Source organism: Sphaerulina musiva, assembly GCF_000320565.1.
Source record: "Sphaerulina musiva SO2202 unplaced genomic scaffold SEPMUscaffold_3, whole genome shotgun sequence".
NCBI lineage: Eukaryota > Fungi > Ascomycota > Dothideomycetes > Mycosphaerellales > Mycosphaerellaceae > Sphaerulina > Sphaerulina musiva.
The window spans coordinates 336,057-357,476 of NW_016017385.1; the positions used below are offsets into that span (position 1 = coordinate 336,057).

General features: G+C 51.1%; 7 protein-coding genes across 7 annotated transcripts in view; 4 read left to right on the top strand and 3 right to left on the bottom strand.

The window, feature by feature from the left end:
* The window catches only part of SEPMUDRAFT_131799 (fumarylacetoacetate hydrolase family protein), a gene marked incomplete at its 5' end in the record, with an annotated part of 1,428 nt that extends 808 nt beyond the window's left edge, over nucleotides 1–620 (top strand). The window contains one exon of the mRNA XM_016902450.1: nucleotides 63–620. Within this exon, the coding sequence (XP_016762178.1) occupies nucleotides 63–494 (432 nt within the window). The 3' untranslated portion in view covers nucleotides 495–620. The remainder of the gene's footprint in view (nucleotides 1–62) is intronic.
* Nucleotides 621–800: 180 nt separating this feature from the next.
* Nucleotides 801–2,441, bottom strand: SEPMUDRAFT_106436 (uncharacterized protein; the record flags this gene model as incomplete). The annotated part of the gene is made up of 1 exon (XM_016900634.1): nucleotides 801–2,441. One exon carries the CDS (start codon nucleotides 2,439–2,441, stop codon nucleotides 801–803), a length of 1,641 nt encoding a protein of 546 aa, XP_016762179.1.
* A 1,624-nt stretch (nucleotides 2,442–4,065) lies between these two features.
* Nucleotides 4,066–7,532, top strand: SEPMUDRAFT_147897 (Pkinase-domain-containing protein). Its single transcript, XM_016904583.1, has 2 exons — nucleotides 4,066–6,866; nucleotides 6,918–7,532. Exons 1-2 carry the CDS (start codon nucleotides 4,527–4,529, stop codon nucleotides 7,290–7,292), a joined length of 2,715 nt encoding a protein of 904 aa, XP_016762180.1. The 5' UTR covers nucleotides 4,066–4,526; the 3' UTR covers nucleotides 7,293–7,532.
* Nucleotides 7,533–11,471: 3,939 nt separating this feature from the next.
* Nucleotides 11,472–14,526, top strand: SEPMUDRAFT_147898 (uncharacterized protein). The gene is made up of 5 exons (XM_016904584.1): nucleotides 11,472–11,785; nucleotides 11,846–11,915; nucleotides 11,966–12,039; nucleotides 12,113–12,207; nucleotides 12,279–14,526. Exons 1-5 carry the CDS (start codon nucleotides 11,737–11,739, stop codon nucleotides 14,217–14,219), a joined length of 2,229 nt encoding a protein of 742 aa, XP_016762181.1. The 5' UTR covers nucleotides 11,472–11,736; the 3' UTR covers nucleotides 14,220–14,526.
* Nucleotides 14,527–14,740: 214 nt separating this feature from the next.
* Nucleotides 14,741–16,183, bottom strand: SEPMUDRAFT_147899 (subtilisin-like protein). Its single transcript, XM_016904585.1, has 2 exons — nucleotides 15,512–16,183; nucleotides 14,741–15,440 (listed from the first exon to the last, which is right to left on the bottom strand). Exons 1-2 carry the CDS (start codon nucleotides 16,165–16,167, stop codon nucleotides 14,927–14,929), a joined length of 1,170 nt encoding a protein of 389 aa, XP_016762182.1. The 5' UTR covers nucleotides 16,168–16,183; the 3' UTR covers nucleotides 14,741–14,926.
* A 119-nt stretch (nucleotides 16,184–16,302) lies between these two features.
* On the bottom strand, nucleotides 16,303–18,736 carry SEPMUDRAFT_147900 (uncharacterized protein). Its single transcript, XM_016904586.1, has one exon. The coding sequence runs from the start codon at nucleotides 18,671–18,673 to the stop codon at nucleotides 17,111–17,113; it is 1,563 nt and encodes a 520-aa protein (XP_016762183.1). The 5' UTR covers nucleotides 18,674–18,736; the 3' UTR covers nucleotides 16,303–17,110.
* Nucleotides 18,737–18,896: 160 nt separating this feature from the next.
* Nucleotides 18,897–21,159, top strand: SEPMUDRAFT_147901 (nucleolar protein 58). Its single transcript, XM_016904587.1, has 2 exons — nucleotides 18,897–19,218; nucleotides 19,298–21,159. Exons 1-2 carry the CDS (start codon nucleotides 19,015–19,017, stop codon nucleotides 20,798–20,800), a joined length of 1,707 nt encoding a protein of 568 aa, XP_016762184.1. The 5' UTR covers nucleotides 18,897–19,014; the 3' UTR covers nucleotides 20,801–21,159.
* Nucleotides 21,160–21,420: the final 261 nt, after the last annotated feature.

Consider the following 21,420-nt stretch of genomic DNA (forward strand, 5'->3'; position numbering starts at 1 on the left):
CCCCAAAAAGGAAAAAGTCCCCCCAAAAAGCTAACCCTCCCCTCTCTCTCAAACCCCCCTAGGCCCTCTCCTACGTCGCAGGCTACACATCCAGCAACGACGTCTCCTGCCGGGACTGGCAAATGGAAAAATCCAAAGCCGGAATGATGCCTCAATGGAGTTTTTCCAAATCCTTCGATAAATACGCTCCCTTGGGCCCCGCCATCGTCAGCACCAGTGTGTTGGGAGATGCATCCGGATTGACGCTTCGCACAATGGTGAATGGAGAGGAACGACAGAATTCCAATACGAGTGATTTGTGTTTTGGAGTGAAGAAACTCGTGAGTTTTTTGAGTACGGGTCAGACGTTGCAGGCGGGGACGTTGATTATGACGGGGACTCCGGGTGGAGTGGGATTGGGGTTTAAGCCGCAGAAGTTTTTGAAGGATGGGGATGAGGTCGTGGTGGATATTGAGGGGATTGGAAAGGTGGTGACGACGATGCAGTTTGAATGAATGAGAGAGAGAGAGAGAGAGAGCAGTTGAGATGTGATGATGACATATAAATATATCTATGTATATACAATAGCTCATGTATGCTGAACCAACTGCAGGTAGAAAAAAAAGTCATCTTTGGATCAGACGATAAATATATACATATCAGTCAACGTAGGTATGCTGCACTGACTCATTACAAAACACAACACAATTCTTGAATCCCTTTTTTGTTTCTAGTCCAATAATGTAGCGTTCGTTTTGCGTGCCAAGATAAAATATGCCCATATGGGTACACCAATGGAGGTCTTGTCTTCAAAAGGGGGGTCATGAAAAATATCTCTCATATCTGCCTTCCGCAGGTGGCGTCACCTCCAATCCACCATGTTCGCGTCGAATGGTCCACATACGTCGGTCTTCCTCCACCGTCTCCAGAGCTGATTCCACGTCATTCTCACTGTTGCCACTTCTGCTGTACCGGTGTGTCCTACGCAGCAAGGGCGTGGCACTCTGCTGTCGTGGCGAAACCCGTTGCTGTGGCTGAACGGGAGTCGAGCTATGCTGTAATGGCGAAGATCGATGCTCGGGCAGCAGTGTGCGCCGAGCTGATTGTAAAGACATTATTGGCCGTGGTGGGGAACTGCTGCTTGTATTCTGTAGAGGAGATGTCTGTCGATCTCTGGGTAGATTACTGGCCAGCTGTTGGTCGATTCGTCGAACGTCGTCGATTCGGCGAGCAACACTTGGTGATGGTCGGTGTGGTCGTGCTGTAGATCTTGCTAAATCAGCCGGAGTTTGCGGCTGTTGCGCGGACGGCAGAGAGTCATCGTAGACTACCAGATGGGGAGCAACCAGAGGTGTGCTATCCAGCATTGACGAGGACGATGCCCGATCAAGCCAGGCCTGCGACGGCGTCAAAGGCGGCGACCTAGAGCTGGCGGAGACAGGCGATGACTGTTGTATATGAGGCGATGGTAGCGCGAGGGAGAGCTCGTAGAGTGTTCCAGGATCCATGATCGAATCTCGCCGTTCATCAGGCTTCACGACATCTCTAAATGCAGGCGATAGTGGTCGATAAGAAAGGTCCTCGGGCACGATGTTGGTCATGTCAGATTGGCTGTTCAACTGGAAGAGGTTACCAGAGAGCAATGCAATCCTGTTTCGACCTGGCGTATGTTCCCATGGTCTCTCCACCGACCTTGAGTGGTGTGTGCTGGAAGCCATACGTCCCAGCTGCTGGCTCAGCTCATCCAGAGGTGAATCACGAGACAACACATCCAGTGGCACTTCCGCTGATGATGAAGTGCTGACCCTATTGGCGACGCTGACCATCCTTGGAACCTGGCGTTCATTCTCTTGGTGACGATCCCATGTCAGCGAACTGCTGCGAGTCCGAATACGAGGTTCATGATAGAGCGTCGGCGACCGAGGGAGGAGCAGGTTTGGGCTCGATCTATGGCTGGACTCTGTTCGCAAATCGTTGTGCGATCTGAGGTTGCGCTCATATGTGTCCAGATGCCGGCGAGAACTGGTACGTTGTGGACACAATGGGCGCCGGAATGGTGGGTAGCAGTCGACATTCTGAGCCGTTGAGCGACTCGAAGATCCGAATCGCGTTCTCGACACGAATACTGGAGCGCCAGGGTCAAGCAGTGGATTGTTGTAGGTATCGTCCATGTCGAAGCGGTCGTGTTGAAGTGGTGGTGAGCGAGTTAGTGGAATGCAAGTCCCATCATCGTCGCTGCAAATCGTGGCTTCCGACGAACACGAGTCCGCTCGTGTCTGGCCATCATTGTCGTATGCTTTTGTGATGCTTGCGCGCATTGAACGGCTTGAGGTCGAGCGGAGTCGCAGACCACCGAGTTTGACTTGTGTCTGATGAAGGGAGTGTCGCGCTTCGTATCTGCTTTGAAAGTCTCTCATGTCTGCCTGAGACAGCCCAATTCGGGTTGTTGGCGCGAGCAGCATGATCTTGAGTCCGTCCAGTGTCTACATGCGGGACACACGACTACCTACCTGATGTATTGTCTGCAGTGAGAGGGCAGACGACGAACAACAGCCAAACAAGCAGGACGGTACAGGTAGGTAGTCTTGTCTGGCCATGGCAGCAGGAGCTCATCAACCTATATCCAACTAGTCAATCAGGAAGAGTGAGGTAAGTGGAAGGGATGTGGGAGAAGCAGGAGCTTGCTGTCTCAGTATACCTAGGCCAAGTACATGTACCTACCTGTGAGCATGAGAGCAGAGCAGGCATGATCGAAGCAGAATCTGGGAAGAGACATGGCAAAAATACCTTGAGATGCATGTACTTCTGCAGCTATCGTAGCATATTGGATCTACTGATCGAGGGTGTGGTGTATAGAATGCCTACTGTCCGGCCGAAACATCTCTCGGCGATATAACTGCCAGTCTTGCAAAGTGATGTCCATATAGTGGTGTGTGGACTTCGGGTGTAAGGTCGGGCAGGTATATGTTAGGCAGGCATTTCCCATCCACTCCTAAGCCTGTTTCGCCTCAACAGACAACTTTTGGATGATCCTCGAGGTCGAGAGAGCGCAACTCAGAACGGGGTCTATTATCCATCAGAATTGGATAGGAACACAGTCGGCCGGTGCGCGTAGACTCGAATAACCCGCCGTAATACCGTAATGCAGCTAGTGAGTTCGGATGCCTCGTGTACACACCTCTCCACGGTATACACCTCTCCACGGCGAGGCGCCAGGAATTCGCTTGACTACATGACATGCTTCCTCTGCAATGCCGCGCGCTCGCGCAGAGTCAGCAGAGTCAGCAGACTCGTCCAAACCACGATGGAACCGAGGACATGTGACGCCGGTCTTGCAGGTGTCCAACCACGGAGCGGTGTATACTACTGTATCGGCCGAATGCAGTAGTTCTACCTATTTCGTGCCGCGTATCTGCCGGCGGCCAGCACACCAGCGGGCGTGGGAGTCGGAGGAGGGGTGCGGGCATACGGGCGAGCAAGTGAAGGGAACAGGAACATGAAGGGAAGACAGGGCGCCGATGACGATGATGATGATGGTGATGTCGATTCGCGGGCGACATGAAACGCACGCGAGAGTTAAGCAGTATGTATAAGTAGAACTAGTGCCTACGGTCAGGTCAGCTGCAGTAGACCGGGGGGAAGAGGAGGTGGTCTCTCGCAGTCAGGTCTCAGGACTCAGGGCAGAATGAGTTTCATCATTCATACCCATGCCCCATGGATGGCTATGTACATGTATTCTAATTCTATTTGGAGCTCCTGAATCCTGGCGTTGCCAACGGTTGGTGGGAAGTGCATATATACATCCTATAGATGGAGCGACCTTGGCACACTACTGGTTGTTCTACAGAGCGACGTGTACGTGGCCTGTCTGCTCCAGACGAGAGCTTTGCTTGCTTGCTTGCTTGTTAGTACGGTCAGGTAGTTCGATAATAGAATAGGTAGTTCGAGCTGGCTGCCTGGCTGGCTGGCTGACTGGCGGGCGGGCGGGCTCTCTCTGTCGGGCTTGATGATTATTCGTTGCTGCTTCACTCAACACTACCTTGCCTACTACTACTACGACTTCATGTAATCACTTTCACTCACACTCTCGACAACCCTCGTGCAGAAACCACCATCTGTACCTCCACCTCCTATCGAACGACGACGTCTTGACTCTGCACACGGGACACTTGACCTGGGTCGACTACACGCTTGGGACCCCCCGGCGGCTGTCACAAAGCTTGGGCATAGAGTCTCGAATCGTCCAAACGGCGCCTACCTCACCATACATGCCAATCGAGACATCCTCCGATCCCATTCCATATCATCCCCATACCACGCGAGACCAGAACACACGCTCCCTGTGCGCACTGGACAAACATTTGGCGCAACTGACCACAGACCCGCAAGCCGCCCACGCGTCTCCACGCCTACGCTCGCTTCGTTCCTCCCGCGCCAGAGTACCTACCGACTAGTGTGTATTCGACGGCACATGTGATGCCGAACCAGTACTACGCCGCCATTGAATCGAACACCGCTAGGCAGGCGCTGCCTCCGCCCTCCGCATCATGAGTGGCGGCGACCTCTCCCTCTCGCAGTCGCTAGGCGGCCTGCGCATCGCCAACCCCGACAACGACGTGGGCTCGCCCACATCCTCATCACCACCACCGCCCTCCACGCCGAGCTCTCGACCGCCGCCTCCGCCTTCATCACAGTTATCGGAGCCCATCGTGGCCGCGGCGAACCGACCGCAGTTGCTGTCGCTCGCTGGCAGCCGGGTGGACTACGACGTGGGATCTGATGCTGGCCTCGACTTCAATCCCAGCGACTACGTGATGCAGAACTTAGATGCCCCTCCGCAGCCTGAGCCGCCGAGGCGCTCACCTTCTGTGCAGCAGAGCCAGTTCTCGGACTCCCGATTGAGGCATCGATCCAGTATGCATTTGCAACACCAGGCGCAACAGCAGGCGCAGTTTCCATCCAACAATCCACAGCTCCGAAATCCCAGCGTGCAAACTATATCGCAGCAGCAGCAGCAGCAGCGGATGAGCGGAATGTACAGTCAGGGGAATAATTCACAGAGTTCCGGCATATCACATCAGAGTGGCTACAGATACAACGACGAAATGGCAGCATCCTCAGACGGCAGCATGGGCGGGTTGATGAGAAGCGCATCACGGTCTGCGAGATCGGCACTGGCAGTTGGCATACCTACGAGAGAAGCTAGCAGGTCTTATAGGCATCCAGGACCGCCGATGAATGGAGGTGGCAACGGTCCTCTGCCACCGCGAAGGAATTCAAGAAGGGGCAGAGCTCCGACAGGAGGCTCAGCGTCCACTGCTGGCTACGAAAGCCAAGACCAGCCTTATTCGGGCGCTGCACCAATGCCAAGGTCCAGGGACGAATGGGATGAGCGAGGTGCTGCAATGGGGACGCGAAAGGAGACGGATGCATCTGGCTCTCAGACGTCGAGAATGGTGAAGAAGGGGGTGAAGGATTTCAACTTTGGACGTACGCTAGGAGAGGGCTCCTATTCGACGGTGTTGGCCGCCACCGACCGGCAAAATCTGAAGGAGTATGCGATCAAGGTTCTAGACAAAAGGCATATCATCAAGGAGAAGAAGGTCAAATATGTGAACATTGAGCGGGACACTCTCAACCGACTGACGGAGCACCCGGGCATTGTGCGACTGTACTACACGTTCCAGGATGAAAGATCGCTCTACTTTGTGCTCGACCTGGCGTCACAAGGCGAGCTGTTGGGCGTGCTCAAGAAGCTGGGCTCGTTTGACCTGGAGTGCACCAAATTCTATGGTGCCGAAATCCTGGATAGTATAGCTTACATGCACAGCCGGGGCGTGATTCATCGCGATCTGAAGCCGGAGAATGTCCTGCTGGACCGTGAGATGCATGTCAAGATTACAGACTTTGGCACCGCAAAGATTCTGCCAGACCCGGCAGGCAACGGTTCCAACGCACCCGGAAGATCAAGTGGCAATCCTACCGATGGCGCCGAAACCGACCGAGCTGTGTCCTTTGTTGGCACTGCAGAGTATGTCAGTCCCGAGCTCTTACGGGACAAGAATGCATGCAAAGCTTCCGACCTCTGGGCATTCGGATGTATCATCTATCAGCTCCTCGCCGGGAGGCCACCCTTCAAGGCTGCCAATGAGTACCTCACGTTCCAGAAGATCCTTGCGCTGGACTACACCTTTCCTGATGGTTTTCCCGAGGTGGCGAGGGATTTGGTCGAGCGACTACTCGTGCTCGAGCCAGAGCGACGACTGCCGGTCGAGCATATCAAGAATCACAGGTTCTTTGATGGTGTGCAATGGGGCAAGACTCTGTGGCGGCAAAAGGCTCCGCGACTGAGGGCATACATGCCGCCTCCCGCAGAGCCGATCAAGCTCAACGGGGGCAGTGTCAGGATTGGAAATGGCGGCGCAATGGCGAGCTCCGCGGCAGCAGTAGCACTGTCGTCGCAGTCGCAGCCCGCCACGACACAACAAGCACCACCCCGGCGACCCCAGTTGCAGAATGTGACCGAGCTGCCTCCGCCCAGTCAACTAGATATCGACTGGTCACCGGTGCTCACACACAACAACGAAAGGATCTTGAAACTGGGCAACTTGGTGGTGACGACAGCGCCTCAGTCGAACAGCCCGACTGGCAAGAATGGCGATCCGCAGACACCATCCGAGAAACCCAAGTTTTCGCGATTCTTTAGCAGTAATACGACCAAGAAACGGGAACGACTGGTTCTCATCACGTCCTGTGCGAGGCTCGTGGTCGCTGCAGCGGGCGGAAATGAGAAGAAGGCGAAGATGGAGATCAATCTTGCCGCGAGTGGATCGACATGCAAGACGTGTGTCGACTCGAAGGGCTTGACGTACTGGTCGATTGACACGGTAAGTTTGATTCCCACACGTGTCGGGCGACGTGGAACTGACTTCTTGCAGCGTGACAAGCACTATACCTTTGAGGATCCTCGCGCAACGACTTCGGATCCTGCGGGCAGTAAATTCTCCACGCAAGAGTGGATGGATTGCGTGGAACAAGCACGAGAGCTTGCCATTGCAGCGTCCATGACCAATTCGTATTCGGGCGATTCGATGCTGAATGACCTGAATGCACAATCCGCCCTGAGCTCGCCCTCGGATTCGGTGGGTGACGATGCGGTCATGCCCATGAGCGGACCGAGCGCGAGTGAGCGACATGGGCATGCACTGCGCCACACATTACGCAGGAATACGGATGAGGACGAGCGCAGTTTGAAAGGAAGAAAGCGATTCAGCAAAAGACACAGCAAAAGTGGGCTTGCTGCCGTGTTTTAGTAATGATGCTGCAGCCGGAACGCCATGAGGCGCACGTGTGTTTTCCCACCCCTCCCCTATTCCGCTACACAGCGCACGCAGCATAGGTATTCCTCACATGATTTCTGATGCAAAGAAAGTGGTGGTTAGGTAGTTATTGACCACTACCTCAGGTGCTTTTTGTCCCCCAAGAGCGCCACTGTGCACAATAATAAATACCATGGGGTGCATCCTGATACTCACTCTCTTCATAATCATGACGATACGAACCCTCTTTGTTTTTGTTTTTGTTTGTTTGTTTGTTTTTTCTTCTTTTTTTTTTGTTTCTGATGCATGCAGCGATCTATTTCCCATTGCCCTTGCTGTTGCTGGTGCTGCTGGGGTGGTATAAGGTAGTATGAGGTGTACGGAGTATGATCGGTAGGAACCTGTAGGTACTGTAGCGGAGAAAGTGAGAATAGATAGGAACTGGATAAGGTAGGAAAGGAAAGGGAAGGAAAGGTAAGGAAAGGCAAGGAAAGGTTAGGAAATGCAAGGAAAGGAGGGAAGGAGGGGATGAAAGGAAAGGTTAGGAAAGGAGGGAAGGAAAGATAGGAAAGCAAGCATGAGATGAGGTGAGGCAGGCGGGAAAAATGAGTGAAAGTGGCATTTTGCCTACCGAGGTGGACCTTGAGGTTGTTCTATCAGGTATGGATTATATAGCCTGTTGGTGGTTTGATGTAGGTAGTAAGAGGTGGTCTACCTAGTCTGATCATCAGACGGCCAGCGTAAGAGGGGAGGTAAGGTACCTAGGGTAAGGTAAGGTAAGTTACCTACCTTAGGTAGGTGAAGATGCTACACTCCTTGCATGGATACTTTTGACAGGCGTCAGCCCAACACAAAGAACAAATCACTCAATCAATCAATCATATCGAAGGAACGTTTTGATCGGTGATGGGAAGAGGAGGTGAAGACAGACATAAGAACACATGCCTACGCCACGCGCGCTTATCTGGGACATGGTTTTTGATTCTCTTTCCGAATTGGGGGATATATATAAGGTATACTGTATATATACCTAAGGTACCTAGGTAGGTATAGAGGTATAAATAGGGTATATCACTGTTTCGGCGCGTTGCTACAGAACCGGTCCGTTTTGGGGAGAAAACGTGCAATTTATCCTCCCCTCCTACTCGCCTTTCTGCCCTTATCCGCCTCTTCCCCTTTTCTAAAGTGAACGAGTAGCAGCGAGTTCGTAGAGCTCAGTAACAAGTGGTACGATAAGGTAAAAGGTACAAGATGTCAAATGGCTCAACCGAGAACTAGACCAGAAGTAGAGAACAAGAGTTAGGTACTACGGCTTCTGCTACTCTTCCACGATTTTCTATTCTGTGCTACAGACACACACACCGCCATGTGGTGCAACGGGCGCCAATGCAGCTGCCTTTTATTGCCGGCGTTGATGTCAACCACACCCGAATCGAAACTCGGAAACTGTACAGATACATGTATGTACCTTTTGGTAGATGTAAAAATATATTCATGTGCATCTGCCGTCTTCTACCAGCCAGGAAATTGCGATAGATTGCCGTTGTGCTCTTTTTCTGTCTCTCTCTTACACTCTTTCGCTCTCTCTTCCCACGATGCGTGAAGATCGATCATGATGAACACATTATTCACCCATCGCCGAGACGATCAACACCTCATCATCATCATCTGCTGCTACTGCCGCCACCTCTCGCAGCTCCGAAAAAGGTAGCCCACTGGTCGGTCGAGCTGCATTGCAGACGATGCTGTCGTGTCATGGACGAGCAGACGCAGTAACAGTCGGCAATCGCACAAATCTGTCTGCTGACGACTGACTGCACGCCTGCATCATACACCCTAGCTGGACTTCAACTTCATCCCTGCGTATTGATACCAACCACTGCTGATGATGAGTCCGCTAGCCGCCAGACATACCATTTGCCATTTGGGGAGACGGGCCAGACGGCAATATTTATGGTTATGAAAGGTAGGCAGCGGCTGGTAGCCTGGTACACAGTCCTTCCACAGCCGTTCGATAGTCCATCCGCACACCCCTGTCCAGCGTATAGGAGGACGTATTTTTTGATTCTTACCGGGGTCAAAATCGCGAAACACCTTTATTTCGCCGCTTGCAAGGTGCAATAACTCCACTTTCTTGATCCTCGCTGGGTATTCTGCATCTAAAAGCCGGGAACCTATACCTCTTGGGTAATTTTCAGGGTGCGGATAGACTATCGAACGGAGGTGGAAGGACTGTGTAGCAGAGATGTCCAAACCTTAGTAATAGTAAATAGTCATGACTATTACTATTACTATTGCCCTTTTTGGACAGTAGTAAATAGGGATTACTATTTACTACTTCTCAAAATGCCGATAGTAATAGTAATAGTAATAGTAATTAGTAAGGGTATAATAGTAATTACTATTACTATATAGTAAAGATACTTTACTATTTTAGTATAACGTATAGTCTTACTCTATTTTAGTATTGTATAAGACTCAATATATTTATATAAAGGACTATATATCTATATATATAGTAGAAATAAGTAGTCGGAAGAGAATTCTACTATTAAATCAATTTCTACTACTAGTTAATATCGGTAGTAAATAAAACTATACTATATTAAATCTATAGTCTTAAGATATATATATTCTATATTCTTATAGCATTTGCTATATAACAATAGCTCTAATTATACAACTTTCTAATAGAGTTTTCTTTTTAGATATAACTTGTTACCTAATAACTTATTCGTTTTAGGTAATACTAATATAGGTATTTATAGTAGGATACTTTTAAAGATTGCCTATCGATAGGTTATAGTTTTATTACTATTAAACAAAAGAAACGCTTTAGAACTACTATTAAAAGTAGAGGCTTAAAATAAGCTATCTTAAAAAGAGCAAGGCTACAAGCCTTTAGGTAGTTACTCTAGAAGTTCTATAGTATTATATACAGCTATAGGTTATATATAATAGCGTACTGCTACCCCTAAGTAGGGATGCCCGGATGCCGTACTCCGTCCTTTTTCCTTTATAGAACCGCTAGAATAGCTAGCCTTCCTTCTTTATTATACTTACTATATTAATACTATAAGACTCCTATATATATATTGCTCTCCTATAATATATCTAGGCTATATATATATTAGAGCTAGACTATACTAGAATACTTATACTATCTAAAGAGCTAGACTATATTAGAGAGACATACTATAAGAAATATAATTTATCTTACAAGATAACTAATATTCTTGCATTTATTCTATATCTATAGCTTTTTCGATAGGAAATAGCTATAAATGATTCTCTTATACTATAAAGGTTATAGAGCATAGCAATATACTAGAAATAAAGTAATGTTATATAATAAAGTCCCTATTCTATTACTATTTACTATTACTATTACTATTTCCGTTACTATTACTACTTCCTAGAAGGTCGATAGTAATAGTAATAGTAATAGTAAATAGTAAAGGTATAATAGTAATTACTATTACTATATAGTAATTACTATTTACTAATTACTAAGGTTTGGACATCTCTGCTGTATAGGTATAATTAAAATGATATTCCACCTCCTTTCAGGAATAGCCGCTTTTCTATAGATGGCCCGGGCCACTTCGGAGGTCCGGGCTCTTGGGAACTTGGCCCCTCGAGGGTCTCTTAAGTTAGGAGTTACTCTCGGCGGCTATTGGGCAGATTCGACCTCTTTGTCCTCATTCACTTCATCCTATCACGTCCGCAAGCTAGGAACGAGTTTTATCCATCATCCTTCACGCTGTGTTTGGGGGTGGCGACCTTCAGGCTATGGCTGGCTGGCTGGCCGATGGAGATAGATGATGGATGATGGGCTTCAATGCCCGTGGATCGATACAACATTGCCCGGGCTGTCAGACACGGCAAACACTACTGCTAATTGACGACTGCGAGGATGCTGCTGTTGATACCGAAAGTGTCACAGGGCGCTGGGAGTATTGTGGACTCGAACTGGATCCCGAAAGTGCAACGCTGCACCAATAAAACCTCATACCCTTGCCATGCTCGTCGCTGGGACCGACTCGCCTATGCTGCGTGTGTTGCATGAGTGGAGTGCCGCCTGCTTGCGTGTGCACACCGTAAGTCGGTTGTGATAGGTCTTCTTCATCTACTGCCGTCACCACACCTCTTCTTTCTTCGCCTTTGCGCCCGTCTACATATCTCCTTGCGTCCAGACCGTCCTCCCTTTTGCGTGTCTTTTGCTGCTTTGACGGAACCATCACCACAAAGAACGACAACATGGTCCAGCCCACGTGGAACGGCAACAAAGGATAACCCGTACAGAAGTGGCCGGGAGCGACGTCGTGGTTTGCCTGGGGCACGAGCTGCGACAATACGCTGCTGCTGCGACAACCAGACGGGATATCCACTTTTCGCTTCACACCAACCACACCACACCTTGGCCAGACGAGACGACATGGCTACTCGCAGCTATGCAGATGTTGCGCCCACGGCTGCCACTATCGGTTCGTGCCTGTGTCTGCCGTTGTCAATAATCACTCGCTAACGTCGGAGGTGCTGCATAGCTCTCAACGCCTACATCTATGGCTACGGAGGACACTCGTTGGTGACTCCACACGTCCAGCTCAAACAACGGTACGTGGATCAGAGTCGTCTGGGGAAAGGTCGCTGATTTGTCTTTCTAGCTGGTGGACAGATGAGAGAATCGATGCCAAGGTCACACGAGCATTCATCATCAGCAAGCTCCGGAATGAAGAACGTAAGTGGAAGTGCATTGGAAGGGTTGTTGCGCTCAAACTTCGAAAGTGACTGACATCCGGGTTACTTGATAGGCGACATGGTCGATGGACCCATCAAAGGCTTTGGCGGTCTTACCGACGACAGCTACATGGAGTGGATATTAGAGCGTGCCAAGCGCTTCTTTCTCGTAAGCATCAGCAGTACACGGGCGACATTCCATACCAAACCTGCACTGACTCATGTATGACCATTGCACAGATTCTCAACGACATTGACAAGTCAGATCAGATCTTCGGTTGTATCGACGAGAGCTGGGATGACGATGATTTGCCTCTATCACTGGATGAGATACCGTCACTCAACCTAGATACCAAGAATAACGATGGACTGAACAAGAGATTCTACGATGCGCAGTTCGTATTCATGCTGCGAGAGCTGAAGAAGGGCGCGCATATTGAATATGGACCGAATGAGCACATTCCGATGGAGCATGTCAACACCATGCCTCCGGCAGTGTGTCTTCAGACGTTCGATCGTATACACTTTCCAGGACGAGTGGACGACGTATTCATGCGAAGAAAGTATCCTCTGATCAACAAGGAGACCGGCGAGCGGTTCCATGACAGGTTTATGCGCGATGTACGAAAGGCAAAGGCGCTTGCCCATGAGCACATTGCACCCTGCTGGGCATCATATACCTCGGAAAATGCTGGATTTGTCATTTCCGACTTTGTCGCCGAACACTCCATCGGTACCTATATTGAGCATCGGACGCCGACGCAATACATGCGAGTAGCCGCCCCCGAGCGTCCGGTTCTGCTGTGCGAGTGGATGCACTGTCTCTCCGATGCCCTCGCGTGCCTGCACAGCCGAGGCGTCGCACATACCGCCATCCGGCCCTCCAATGTGTGGATCGATAAGGATAATCACATTGCGTTTGGTGATGTAGGATCGATCAGCACATTTCAGAGAGGCAAGAAGGCGGGCAAAACAGAGGCATACGATTACGCAGCACCCGAGTCGCATATATCGAAAAGGCCAGTGGTGCTGAAGTCGAGCTCGCCACCTGTCAGCAGCATCGGCGCATTCTCTCGATTGCGGAAGATGAGCACGAGTACGTTTGCGACCATCGACACGGTGAGCTCGTCAGAATCCTCCAGCGCCAGCAGCATCAGAAGCAATAGCTTCATCGGTGGTACCTCCATCGGAAGCCCCGTGATGTCTCCCGCAGCATCGTCATTCGGAGAAGGTCGCACCAACAGCGTGACCACCATTCGTACAGCACTCCCACCAACATTCGAATCGGAGCCCGTCTCTCCCGTCTCTTTCACGTCGAGCCGCACCCATTCGAGACAGATTTCGGAGACGTGCCATTCACCTACGATTCCCATCGGGCCTTTCTCGCCGGTCTCGCCTTTCTCCCCAGCATCTTTCGATACTGCATCTCTGCTTCTCCAGAGGCCTTCCACAATCAGTGCCGCCAGCCTGCGTGATCTCCCCACAGCGGTGCCTGAAATGAGCGACATTTGGTCTCTTGCATGCATCTTTCTCGACATCATCACTTTCATGATCAAAGGAAAGAACAACGAGTTCCTGAAGTTCCGCGCAACGAGAGTTCAAACGAAGAACCGCACGCGTACAGACACGTCGTTCCACAATGAGCCCGATAAGATTTCGGCGTGGATCAGCATACTAGAAGAAGAAAGTAAGAAGCGCGACGAGAAGATTTACCGCGCCGTTCCGGAGCTGTTGGCACTGGTGAGGATCATGATGTCTCAGAACGCGACTCTGCGACCAACCGCGCGAGAAGTCCGAGATCGCATCGAGGAGATTCTGGTCGGTGAGTGTGGCGTAGAACACTTATGCTGTACCGACCGAGAGTGGCCCGAATACGACAAGAACCATCTCAAAGACGAATCCACATCTTCCGGTCGCCGAACACGCCACGACTCTCCTCTGCAAGATGACCACCTGCCCATGGGTTCCCTGAGCGTCGACGCCCCCCGAAAAGGCAGCGATTCAGGCCCTCGGGCGACGAGTGTCCTCGAAAAGCGCCTCAGCCCCGACCAGCAAGCGGCTGCTCTCGCACAGACCGAAGTGCAACGACGCCGTCGGAGCTCAACGAGTACTGTCACTGCCAAAGTCAGCTCTTGGAAAATGAAAATTTTCAGTGGTCGAGCGGAAATACCACATCATTGAATCAAAAGAAGAAGAAAAGGCAAAAGATGTGGGAGGGGAGGACTGGAACGGACTGTACAACGAAAGGAATCTCTGTGCAAAAGATTATGCCCGCTCCATTTTTGCACATGCTTGTTTGCTTGCTTGCTTGCTGTGGGTAATAATGATCTTTTTCTTTTTTCATTGTCGGATATGAAGGCGGAAGCGAAAGCGAAAGCGAAATGAGATACCCTTTTTTTTCTTTCTTTTTGATCTGGTGTGATGCGTACAGGTACCTTTCATACTTTTGATAGATATATATCATCAAAACATACATCTTTTCTTGTCTATAAGGGAGGTACTTTTACTTTACTTAGTAGTCTTTTTTTCTTCTTATTGCTGGACATGTTCATTCCAGAAAAACCTACTATCATGTGTGGATGGGTATGGGTATGATAGCTTTCGCCAAAAAAAGGGAAAATCGTGAGTTGGTGTATAGTATCAAGAGCACTTGTGCGAAATGAGACGAAATAGGTACGATGCAGTGCGAAGGAGAGGTGAATAAGATGAGTCAAAGATTTTGTTCGTTTTACACTCGGTACCTGTAAGTGCTACCAGAGCAAAGCAGTCGAGCATCATAATAATCTCCTCCACTCTTCCTCACAATCTGCCCAACCTAGGACAGACATATCATAATTCATTATTTCTTTTCAAAAAAAAAAAACCCCCATAAATCCATTTCTTCCCTCCTAAGCACCATTCCCATTATACGCAAGTTTATTCGGCGAAAAAAGCTGCAAACCCAAATTCAGCGCATTCTTCGTACTCAACTCTCCAATTCTCTGACAAAGCGCACTAGGCGTCCGAGAGCCCTCCAACGCAAGCAAATACGCTCCGAGGCCAGTGATGTGAGGAGTCGCCATGGAAGTGCCCGAAATGGTGTTGATGTCGGTATCGCTGTCGATCCACGTGGAAGTAATGTTGGTACCGGGAGCGAAAATGTCCACGAGAAGGCCGAAGTTGGAGTAGGAGGCTCGAGCGTCGTTTTTGTCGCTGGCGCCGACGGTGCAGACTTCGGGGGCGGAGGCCGGGGAGGAGGTGATGGTGGGGAGACCGGAGTTTCCGGCTGCGACGGCGAGGAAGAGGCCTTGGTTGACGGCTTCGGCTACTGCGGCGTTGGTGGTGGGGCTGAAGAGGCCGCCGAGAGAGAGGTTTGCGACGGCTTTTCCGATGCGACCTTTGGATTTGGCGTCGTTGACGGCCCTGTGTGTTGTATATTGGTTAGTGGTTGGTTCTCGAAAGGGAATGTCTTTTGGACACTCTGTTCAACTCACCAGTCAATGCCTGCAAGCACACCAGCGTTCGAGCCGGAGCCCGCTGCGCCTAGCACCTGAACAGCAATGAGGCTAGTCCTCTTTGCAACACCGTAGGTAGTCGATCCAGTCGTGCCAGCAACATGTGTTCCGTGGCCGTTTCCATCCTCTTGGAATGGCTCGCCTTCGACAAAGCTTTGACCAAAGGTAGCACGACCGCCGAAATCTTGATGGGTTGTCCTGATGCCAGTATCGATGATGTAGGAAAAGGTGCCAACGCCCGCACTGTCGTCGTATACATACGAGGTAGCGCCATTCTCGCGATGTGAAATCCGTGCCAGACCGTATGAAGGCACGTTGTTTTGTGTGACCAGCGCGCTTGTGGTCACTCGCGTGTTGGGCTCAATGGACTCGATAGCGGCAATGTTGCCGACCAAGGTGGTGAGGTCGGATACTCCATCGATAGAGAATCCCTTGAAGCTACCAAAGTCGTACGTGTACTTGGCTTGAACACCGGCGGCCTGTGAGACTTGAGAGATCACATTGCTGAGGACGGAGTTCTGTTTGACTTTCACGATCCATGATCCAGCAATGCTATCTGCTTGTCGAGTGTCGAGCAAGACAGGCGCTGCGAGCGCAGCTGGCACAGCCAAAAGTGCGGTAAGAAAGGAGCGCATATTGTCTTTTGAAGAGATGCAGAGGAGTTGATGGTAGAGTGAAGCAGGTGGTAAGAGCAGATCTTAGATGTAATATATACCTACCTTTGCGACCTGAATGGCAGTATCTCGTACGCTATGTTCGAATGTGCTCGGCATAGCAGATGATCTCGTTGCCACTAAAAAAGCCAGCCAGTGGTGTTTTGGAGCCGGCCATTCGCTGATCAAGCCGTGATCATCGTTATTGGCACCTATTTCATCGCAAGTCGACCAAAAGTCGCCTACAAGCAGCATTGCGCCTCCACACGTCCAGCGCAATACCACAGAGCCAATTTGGGTTCAGATCAACAGACGTGTGAAGAGGACACCGAGGCTGACCGCTGAAAACCGGGTTGGGTGATATTTTACTGAAGCTTCATCAAGCAGCCATTGCCGCATCTACTTGGCATGAATGTCCGTCTCTTTCCAACTTTGTTAAGTGACAAGAATGCCAAGGCTAGAGGCGTTGCGCTGATGAAGTTTATAGCGGTGGCGTGGAGTCCTCTTACCCAGTCAGCAGATGTTCTCGGCGAGTGCCGTTGCAGATCTGTCTCTCCCAGCTCCGGCAAGTTTTGAGCTACCTGTATTCTAGGAGTCAAGCATGGCATCTCTGCATTGATATACGAGGGGAGAAAGACCCTCTCGTCCTACTGCGCAATGTAACATGATTTCTCCGCCACTGCATTTTCGAAATGTCCTCGGTGGTAGTATTGGTTCCCAAAAGTGGCATCCATGGTCGTAATTAGCATCTTGGTGGCTACACTTACGAGCAGAAGTCACAAGATATGTACCTCCTATGACTCAAGTTGGTCAAAGTCGATCATATAGCACGAAAAGTCCGAGCTACTGGTGCAGCAAGAGCGCGGCTGTACGGAATGAGCTGTCCATGGCAGGAGTAGGTATACTCTGGCGTGGGCTTCTTTTCCTACAGACGATCACCTTGGTCTTTCAAGCCGGATTTTACAAAGTCGTCCCGTTCGACTTCATATACACCCTTCACTCTCAAGCTCGCCATCAGACTAGCACCGGGCCATGCACCTAAAGTCTCGACTCCTCTCACGATACCCTTGATGGGAGGCTCCACTCGGCCTTGAGCTTGCGCCCGCTCTGCTTTTTGCGTGATCGGATCTTTGATGTCGTCGTGAACGCGATCCATGTGTGGTATTGCTTCCTGCAGCGGCATCTTCATAGGTGATAGCGGCACAGTAGGCGAAGTACTGCCTGGCGGTACAAGATGTAACGTATTTGGCGAGCGCTCTTTCAACGCTGGATTGGTGTGACTTGTGGCGCTGCCATAATTGAAAACTGGGTTCCATCCACGTGTCTTGATGAGGTGATCAATCTCTTGTAGTAAACGACGCTTCAATCCTGGGAGACTGCCGTAGATGCCAGTGACCATGATGCGGCTGACACATAACGCACGGAAGTCAGTCGGAAGTGATAGCAGTAAGCGATAGGCCAGGATGTGAACAGGCAGATCGTGGTCATCGTGATCATCAGGCTGGGTTCCAGAAGCAAAGTAGACCCTCTCGGCGGGCTCAGCCAGCTTTTCAAACAAAATCGAGAATGATTCGTCTGAAGTGCTGCCAGGGACTGGAAGATGGACAATAGCTGAGTCTTCGTTGCTTGGCGGCGAGCGTTGCTGACACCACGCCATGCGTTGTGAGATATCTTCTGCCTCGTCAAATGTGACCTTCACTTCCACTTCGCTAGGCACGGAGCCCTCGATAATGTTTCCCATTTCACGCGTAAGTGCTTTGCCAGCTCTCACGCTGCGCCTCTGTGCCACTTCCTTGTACTCTCCCACTGCAGTTACAACGGTCTCCTCCCAGCCAATGTCAATCACAATACCGTCCCTGAGGCCAGCACTGACGCAGCACATGGCCGGCTGGGTGATTAAAGCGATGGAAGGTGGTTGTGTGTAGTGTCCGAACAGCACTTTCAATACCGCCTCAAGCAGGCGAGTAGGGAGTAACGAAGGTATAATGACTGCGGCTTTTCTGGGTTTTGAATCAAGCTGTAGATAATCTATATGCGCGGTGCGCAATGCGCGATCTAGCTTGTCCTCGACCAGTCCGAGATTCACCTCACGCAGATCATTCTGATAAAGCTCATAGCTCGCTGCCCATTCCTCGCGCAGCCTGAACTTCCGAGTTCTGCTTGCATGACCGGGTTCATATTGCCTATAGTCGCCGACCCTTCGCGCCATGTCCGGAGTGAAGGGCAGAATGCATCGTGGCCTGCTCTCACCAGCGAAACCGGCGGACAAGGAACGAGGCCCGATCTCGTAGAGGATGATGTCGTCTTGGTCGGAGCGGAAGCCGCTGGGACTGCCAAACTGCGAGGAGATGCTACGGCCAAGCTGTGGTGTTCGTGGGCTCCGCGGTGAGGGGCCAGCTTGGAGTGCCGAGTGCGATGGTCGTGGGCGTGACGAAGTGGTGGTGGTGGTGGTGGTGATGGCGGCGGCGGTACTAGCAGTCGCAGCCATATTTGATGGAGGGGAGCAGAATGGGCGGTTGTCAAGCAGACTGCCACGGTGCCTGTGGTACAGTACGGTACCCTATTGCGCTACATGGTGTCGTCTGATTCCACATTGAGAGTTCGCGGTGCGAGCACTGGAGGTTCCAAAAATGCCAAGACCATGTGGTCCGTGTCCATATTTTTCTTCGCGACAGCTTTTCGAGCTTCCTTCGAGATCTTTGACGGAGGTGCACTCTCGTTCGCACGACACGACACGACACCCACCGGTGACTCGCCATTCATTCCTCGCCCTACAGTCATCTCGTCGCATCCTAGCGACAACGGTATCAGCACTGTATTCTAGCCAGGATGACGCTGTTCATCCTCACCGAGACGTCGGCGGGCTATGCGCTGCTCAAGGCCAAGGACAAGAAGCTGCTCAAGCGTGATGACATTGCAAAAGAGGCCAGCACCGCCGAGGGTGTGTGCGGCATGCTCAAGATGAAGGAGTTTCACAAGTTTAACAGTGCTGCGAGTGCGCTGGAGGAGGCCGCTGCGTTGACAGAGGGCAAGGTGAGCTTTTTTGACATTTCCTCATCGCTGAGAGAGGCGAGCCAAGAGACGGAGGCAAGATGAGGATTAACGTTTTCAGGTCACGCCCACACTCGCTGGCATGCTCGACAAGATCAAGGACGAGAAGAAGGTCTCCCTCGCTGTTGCTGACCCGAAGCTCGCCAACGCCATCGCCAAGCTGCCCGGCCTGCAAATCACACCCGTGTCCGACTCCAGCACCGCCGACATCTACCGTGCCATTCGAGAGCACCTCCCCTCACTGATTCCCGGCCTGATGCCCGAGGACATCAACACCATGTCGCTCGGTCTGTCACACAGCTTGTCCCGACACAAGCTGAAGTTCTCGCCTGACAAGGTCGATACCATGATCATCCAGGCTATTGCGCTGCTCGACGACCTGGACAAGGAGCTCAACACTTACGCCATGCGAGTAAAAGAATGGTACGGCTGGCACTTCCCTGAGATGGCCCGCATCATCAACGACAACCTTGCTTACTCTCGCGTCATCTTGTCAATGGGCATGCGAACGAGTGCTGCCACGACGGATCTGTCAGATGTGCTTCCAGAGGAGATTGAGACTGCAGTCAAGGCTGCAGCTGAGGTGTCTATGGGCACGGAAATCACTGATGACGATCTGGACAACATCAAAGCTCTCGCTGAGCAAGTCGTGGGCTTCACCGAATACCGAGCACAGCTTTCCTCCTACCTCTCAGCACGCATGCAAGCAATTGCACCCAATCTCACTACACTCGTTGGCGAGCTTGTTGGCGCCCGTCTCATCGCCCATGCCGGCTCCTTGATGAACCTCGCCAAGTCACCTGCTTCCACCATCCAGATCCTTGGCGCGGAGAAGGCACTTTTCCGTGCGCTAAAGACCAAGCACGATACACCCAAATATGGTCTTATCTACCATGCTTCGCTAATCGGACAGGCGTCGGGAAAGAACAAGGGCAAAATTGCGCGCATGCTAGCAACAAAGTCGACTTTAGGTCTGCGTGTCGATGCTCTGAGCGATTGGGGCCAGGCGGGCAAGGGCGAAGAGGAGGAGCCAACGGAAGAGGAAAAGTGTGCGATTGGGCTTTCAGGTCGCGCAGCAGTCGAGCGAAGACTACAAGCACTTGAGGGCAAGCCGCTCAAGGCCAACAACGTGGCTATTGGACCAAACGGACAACGAACAGCAGCTCCAGCCAAGTGGGAAATCAAAGAGGCCCGCAAGTATAACGCAGATGCAGATGGACTCGCAGCCGACGCTCCGGCAGCTGTCGCGAATGGGCATGCCGAGCCTTCGTCGAGCAAAAAGCGAAAGCTGGTCGAGGAGGTTGAGACGAATGGCGGTGCCGACGAGAGTGAGGAGGAGGATGTCGACAACACTGTTGCCACATTCCAAGGCGAGACATCGAAGAGTGAATCAGCAGAGGAGCGTGCCGCCAGGAAAGCTGAGAAGAAGGCGAAGAAAGCCGAGAAGCTCGCCAAGAAGGCGGAAAAAGAAGCAAAGAAGGTGGAGAAAGACTTGAGCAAGAAGCGAAAGGCCGGAGATGACGAGGAACCTGCGAAGAAGAAGAAGAAGAAGAGCAAAGCATAGGGGCTCTCGACTTCGGCAGTCGGTCTTCCAGCATCATGTTTTGGCGTTCTCACATATCTGGTGGGCGTTCTCCCTGGCGGGCAAGTGCTTTCAAGTGTGGATGGAAATGTTCGGCGCTCGAGGCGTTCAGTGACAGAGGACAAGTTGCATCAGGTGCACATTGGTCTATCTGTACGGTGGTGATGATGAACTATTGTACGTACCTAACTGTACAAATTTTCTCACGATTGAGCAAAAAATATATTGGCATCTCAGACCACAACCTCCCGGCCATGGGCCGTATTTCAATCATTCCTTCTTCTGCTCAGATCAAGACTGGTTCCACCACATGACATGGTCCAAACGACTCACCCAATCGACTCACCCAACCCATCCCAGCACAACACAACTCAGCATCATACCAAACTACTGTTCTTCTTCGATGAGGCAAATGGATAGACGAATGCATGCTGGTTGCAGATGCTCTTCTTTTTGCTCTGTTTCGTGGTCATCAAGAGGACAGCCCAGGACAGTGAAACAGACCTCCATGAAAAAGAAATAAACGAAAAGTGAGACTAATCATATATAGATACTGCGGGAAATTCTCTCTCTCTCTCTCTCTCTCTCTCTCTCTCTCTCTC